General features: G+C 45.0%; 1 protein-coding gene across 1 annotated transcript in view; it reads left to right on the forward strand.

Annotated features, from left to right (window-relative positions):
- Window positions 1-6184, forward strand: part of LOC142803131 (carboxypeptidase Q-like) — a 74445-nt gene extending 68261 nt beyond the window's left edge. Inside the window, exons 6-7 of the mRNA XM_075888234.1 lie at window positions 3424-3527; window positions 5609-6184. Coding sequence (XP_075744349.1) covers window positions 3424-3527; window positions 5609-6184 — 680 coding nt within the window. The remainder of the gene's footprint in view (window positions 1-3423; window positions 3528-5608) is intronic.
- Window positions 6185-6958: the final 774 nt, after the last annotated feature.

Consider the following 6958-nt stretch of genomic DNA (forward strand, 5'->3'; position numbering starts at 1 on the left):
GTTTTAAACGTGTGGTGTATGAATTGTTAAAAAACCTACCAATCAAAACCCAAAAACCTTACTTTGTACAAAGCTACCTGGTTTTTGGCACTATCCGTACCTCCTGAAAAGAGGCTATTATTATTCCCATTTCGAAAGAGGGCAAGGACCCTTCTTCAGCTTCGAGTTATAGGCCTATTGCACTTACAAGCTGCCTGTGGAAAGTCTTTGAAACAATGATAAACTGCCGACTTGTACACTTCCTTGAAACGAACAATTTACTCGACCTGTTTCAGTGCGGGTTTCGAGAGAGTAGATCCACCACAGACCACCTTGTTCGTATCGAGGCACAGATCAGAGACGCTTTTGTCCATAAACAATATTTTCTCTCTGTGTTCCTCGATATCGAAAAGGCTTACGATACAACATGGCGCTTTGCAATACTAAGAGACCTGTCCCGCCTTGGCGTTCGCGGAACAATGTTTCACAGAATCAAAAGTTACCTGTCGAACCAGACATTCCGTGTCCGCGTGGGCAGCGTTCTTTCCCAAACATTTGTCGAAGAAACAGGCGTGCCGCAAAGTGGTGTACTTAGCTGCACACTTTTTCTCATCAAAATGAACTCGTTGCGCTTGCCCATCTCTCGCAATATTGTACATGTGTCGGTGACGTCAAGCTTGGTTTTAGATCTTGCAATCTAGCAATGTGTAAGCGGCAGGTTCAGTTAGGTTTAAACAAAGTCTCAAAATGGGGAGAGGAAAACAGATTCCGTCTGAACCCACAAAAAAGCACGTGTGTCTTGTTCTCCCGAAAGAGAGGCATGTACTCAGAACCCGACATTGAACTGAACGGTCAACGTCTGTCTGTTAATGCCGAGCATAAATTCTTAGGCCTAATCTTGGACAACAAATTGAACTTTGTACCACACATCAAGTATTTAAAAAATGTTTAAAAGCCATGAATGTTTTAAAAGTGTTGTCACGCACTACGAGGGGTAGTGACATGCAATGTCTCATGAGTCTGTATAACAGCCTCATTGGCACCCGCTTAGTATATGGGGCCGTTTTTATCAGTCTGCGACTCAAAGTGCTTTGAAGATGCTGGACCTCGTGCACCATTTGGGCATCCGCCGTTCTGCGGGTGCTTTTTGCACCAGCCCCGTAGAAAGCCTTTACGTTTAGTCAAACCAATGGTCGCTTCATCTGCAGAGAACTTACGTGTCTTTTGTATATTTCTTTAAAGTGAAAGCAGACAAGAAGCACCCCTCATAATCTTCTAATAATAATGATTTGTCAAACCCCATTCTATTTCAAAACAGGCCTTACATGAAGCATCCCTTCTCAGTTCGCCTGAATGGTCTAGCTGAGGAAACTGGAGTGTCACTTGAACACAGTTTAATGGCTCCTGTATCATACCCACCACTGTGGCAGTGACATACTATAGACTGCGATTTGTCTTTCCTTGAAGTTACAAAACATGTGCCTATTGCCCATATCCGAACATACTTCCTGGAACTTCAACGCAAATACAAACGCCCTGAGTTTCTTTACAGATGCCTCCAAGTCCAACTCCTCTGTGTCCTTCGCTGCTGTCGGCCCATCCTTTACGGATGCTGGCCCTCTACATCCAGGCACAAGTATCTTCACAGCGAAAGCTTATGCGATACTTGTGGTGGCTAACACACCAAACAATTACAAATACAAAAAGCAGTAATTTATATGGACTCCCTCAGTGTGGTAAAGGCTCTGCAAACCCTTCAAAACAAGAAAAACCCTGTCATTGTCTTACTTTACTCCATTTTATACACACTCTACACACTCAAACAACATGTTGTAGTGTGCTGGGTGCCAGGGCACCTTGAGATCCAAAGCAACGTGATGGCGGATCAGCTTGCTGCATTCGTCAACGAAAGCACTGCCAATACATCCATATCAATCCCGGCCTTTGATCTGAAGCCGTCTCTCAAACGAATGTTCAGGGACCACTGGCAGAGCAAGTGGGATAGACACACACAAAACAAACTACACATCATTGATTGATTTTTGGGGTTTAACGTCTCAAAACCACTATATAATTGTGAGAGACGTCGTAGTGGAGAGCTCCGAAACTTTCGACCACCTAGGGTTCTTTAACGCGCACCTAAATCTGAGTACACGGGCCTACAACATTTCTGCCTCTATCGAAAATGCAGCTGCAACAGCCGGGATTTGATCCCGCTACCTGCGGGTCAGCAGCCGAGTACCTTAGCCTCAAGACCACCATGGCGGGGAAACTACACATCATTAAGCCAAACGTTGGCCATTGGCTGCCAGTATCAAATCACGTCATACAGAGGTAATACTAACGAGGCCCAGGATAGGACACACATACACGACACACACATATCTTTCGTCCGGTGGCGATCCACCATTGTGTGACAGATGTTGCGAAGCACTAACAGTTTTTCACATTTTAATAAAGTGCAAACAGCTAGAAACTGAAAACAACACTTTCCATTACCTACCGACATCATACCTTTACACCCTGCATTGTTCTTTGGTAGAGAACCACTTTTTAGTCATAAATCATTGTAAGCGTTTTTAAAAGAAATTCGTAGTTTTCATATCATATACCCGGGCATTCCGTAGCATGACCTCTCCTGAGAGATTTTCGCTGCGGTGGCTACACTCGACAAAGAACTTGCCTCACTGCCCTTGGACGCAAGGGTATGAACGAGTGAGGCACTTTTATGCAGCAGGCTGAATCACTCATAATAGTTGATACCTCACTTTGTCCATTGGCGATAAATATCTAATTCTTCTCGCTTTCACTCAGGCACAACTCCTGTCATCAAGCTGATAATGCGAAACAGGGACTTACCTGCAGTGATCTCGCGAAACACGGTAGCCGAAATAACAGGAAACTACACATCATTAAGCCAAACGTTGGCCATTGGCTGCCAGTATCAAATCACGTCATACAGAGGTAATACTAACGAGGCCCAGGATAGGACACACATACACGACAAACACATATCTTTCGTCCGGTGGCGATCCACCATTGTGTGACAGATGTTGCGAAGCACTAACAGTTTTTCACATTTTAATAAAGTGCAAACAGCTAGAAACTGAAAACAACACTTTCCATTACCTACCGACATCATACCTTTACACCCTGCATTGTTCTTTGGTAGAGAACCACTTTTTAGTCATAAATCATTGTAAGCGTTTTTAAAAGAAATTCGTAGTTTTCATATCATATACCCGGGCATTCCGTAGCATGACCTCTCCTGAGAGATTTTCGCTGCGGTGGCTACACTCGACAAAGCACTTGCCTCACTGCCCTTGGACGCAAGGGTATGAACGAGTGAGGCACTTTTATGCAGCAGGCTGAATCACTCATAATAGTTGATACCTCACTTTGTCCATTGGCGATAAATATCTAATTCTTCTCGCTTTCACTCAGGCACAACTCCTGTCATCAAGCTGATAATGCGAAACAGGGACTTACCTGCAGTGATCTCGCGAAACACGGTAGCCGAAATAACAGGATGGGAAAAACCTCGCGAGGTAAGTGGTGGCACAATTTAAGTTCGGATTTTTCAAGTTATTCGTATGTGCCGGGTAGTCGTGCTTTGTTTGTTGCCCATTTCAAGATATAGCATTTTGACTGCAACCGTCTTACTGAATTCTTCTAGGAGAACATCGCTTACGATCAGGTCAACGCGTATATAGCGTGACGAGCGCGTCTTGACGACGCAGTCAGCGAGGCTCTATAAGGACATTCTTTTTGTGAGGTAGGTTATGAGTAAAGCCTCAGCTTACACCATAAAAACGTAGCAGGTAATGGCAATCAGAAAAGAAAAAAAATGAACAGGGCAGAGCGAAGTGAAATTTTCAGGGGAAGAACAGATAGCGGGACTCGAACTTCAGCCGAATATGAAGAAAGAAAACATAATCAATTTTATCGCGATGTTACCCCTGGTGCTAACATATTTAGTAGACTTTTATGTCTCGCTTGTGAATCCTAGCCAGTGAACGGACGATCATGCTTGCAATAAAAAAAACCGTTGTTAAACTTTCATTTATCCGCCCCTCTCCCCGTGACAAGTACACCAGTTGGTATGATTGTGAGTTGCAGCTATTCCTAGTGTAGAGCACGATTTCTTCGGAGGTTTGTCTGTTGAGATTGTTTTGAAAGATTTGCGAGGTTTGCACAATATTCCGTAGTTGACTTGTAAGTATACCGAATAAGAACAGCGATACCAAGTGCACTCGCGTTGTCGCTGCTGTCAGTAGACTTCATACACGGAGGGGAGGATGAATTCTACGTTCCGCTGATGGCGCGATTTTTCTAGACACGCGCGTAGAGCTTCTCCCACGTGCGAGTTTTAAATAGCGATCATTGGCAAGTTTCACCGGAGCTCATTGTAGATGCTCAGTTAAAGGAGTCTATTTGGATATTGTGAATACAGTATTTTACCGGCTCAGCTGTTGCACGGTACTTCTCAAGGACGCTGGTTCACTTTCCGACAACGGTGCCTGCACTTATTTCTTTTCCTTTTAAGATCTCATACTGGCTCACTAACAACTGATGAACTAGGCCCGTAGCTAGCGTAGCGTGAGGGAATCATCCCGTTTTGCAGAACAAGAATATATACTTCCCTTGTATGTTGGTATTATATTCTTAAGATGTGTCACCTGCTAAGCCACTTAACCATAAAAAATACATCATATTGCACTAGCCGTGTCGCTCAAAATTTTAAATAAGGTTTCTCCATCCATACATTCATCTTCTATTTTAGGGAACTATGAGCAGCATGCGACGCAACGCATAGGTGGATTTAAAGTTCCGTTCATCTCGGGCACCCTACCCGGGCACATCATGGATTCACTGTAGTTTTTGTTCCTGTTACTCGTCTCGCTCACTCATTAGAGCACGCCCCGTGGGTTAATCGCGCGTCGGCCGAATCTCGTTCCCCGGCGCCATCACGTCATTGCTGAGTGAGTGTAAGGAGGAGGGGGCACAGCCTCTTACTCAGCCACTTGCCCCACCGCGTTAGTCTTTTGGATATGCACTCGGCTGCTAACCCGCAGGTCGCGAGGTAAAATCCCGACCACGGCGGCTGCATTTTCGATAGAGGCGAAAATGTTTTGCACTCGTGTGCTCAGACTTGGGTGCATGTTAATTAACCCTAGGTGGTCAAAATTTCCGGAGTCCTCCACTACGGTGTCTCTCGTTAATCATAAGGTGGCTTCGGGACGTCAATCCTTACGCATTAATATCATGATTACACAGCCAATGAAGCAGATCAGAACGCGTGAGCCTGTGCCAGCGCTTTCTGATTACGATACAACACGTTGGTTCATCGCGAATATAACAATCTCGTTCCCCGACGTCATCACCTCATTGCTGAGAGAGGGTAAAAGGGAGGCGACGTAGTCTTACACAGGCCCGAACGCCCTAGTGCTTAAGGGCGTTCTGGCTTTGTTTGGGCCAGTTGTTGCACATGCGCAGTAAGTGGGGTCACACACACTGGATTCAAATCGGCCATTACCTGCTTTATTGGAGCGTTGATGCTTTGATCTGATGGTTTATTTGTTTGTGCAGAAGCTTGCTGCACCTAAATTTTCGCGCATTCTAAATGCAGGTGGTCATCATCAGCGGCCACATCGACTCTTGGGACGTCGGTCAAGGTGCCATGGATGATGGTGGAGGCGCGTTCATTTCTTGGCGAGCACTGGACGTCTTTCGTCGACTTGGGCTGCAGCCGCGTCGTACTGTCCGCTCTGTTTTATGGACAGCTGAAGAAGTTGGCATCAAGGGTGCGGAACAGTATTTTGCAGACCACGCTGACGAAAGGAAAGAACGCATAAACATCGCCATGGAATCCGATACGGGCACATTCAAGCCTAAGGGGTTGGCATTTAGTGGACACAGTGAGCGAGCGAAATGTGTGATTGCGGAAGTGCTAAGCCTCTTTAGCAATATCGACGCAACCGAGCTCACGATCGGAGCAGATGCACCGGACCTCAGCCTGTGGATCAAAGCAGGTTTTCCTGTCGCCTCGCTAACTACGCATAATGGGAGGTATTTTTATTTCCACCACACTGACGGGGACACGATGACTGTTCATGACGCCAAGGTTCTAGACCTTTGCACTGCGATGTGGGCTGGCGTCTCGTACATCCTTGCTGACTTGCACGAGAGTCTGCCTCGTAGATAAATACACAGAAATATAACGTTGGTTGTTTTGTGAGTGCCCAACGTCCTATTCATTTATCACGAATATTTATTTACTGTACACTGCAGTCACAAAGGACCAGGTGGTTGGGAAATTATACCATTGCAAGTTTACAAGCACGGGTGGCGCCGCAGGACACCCAAGCTCGAAGAAGAGGGAGCAAAGCGAACATATAGAAATATTGCGAAAAGAAAAAAAAGCAGCGCCACCTAGCTAGACAACAAAATAATACAGTTCACAGGACAGTGGCGCATATGCAGGAATAGGAAAACATATTCTCACCCGTCCTCACTAAGTGCTTCCATAATAGAGTTCAAAACACAAAACATGTCGCAATTCTAGAAAAAAACCAACAACAAAAGCTCTCTCCGAAATAAGTCTGGTGTGTATTACAGTGTTTGCAATTTGTAAAGTAGCGCCGCATAAAAAAGAGTAAAAAATGAAGTAGAAATTAAAAAGCGAGAGAAAAATAAAAGGCCACATCAACACTCAGTAGTTTACTGCATTTATAGATGGGTCAGTAGAGCACTTTAAAACGTACTTGTAGGTTTTAAAGCAACAACAATATTTTGACGTATGTGTTATAGAGCTTGCACTGACGTCACTAATACTGCCATGAGGCCCGAGTCGCTGCAAAATGCATTTCTCGGGTCCTCCGTGATAATAACATGTACGACGTTATTATGCCTTGAGGGAAGTCTCATTTTGCCAATATGAAGCCTCGTACTCTGTCGATGGCCTGTGTTGACGTATATG

Source organism: Rhipicephalus microplus, chromosome 3 (genome assembly GCF_043290135.1).
Source record: "Rhipicephalus microplus isolate Deutch F79 chromosome 3, USDA_Rmic, whole genome shotgun sequence".
Classification (NCBI taxonomy): Eukaryota; Metazoa; Arthropoda; class Arachnida; order Ixodida; family Ixodidae; genus Rhipicephalus; species Rhipicephalus microplus.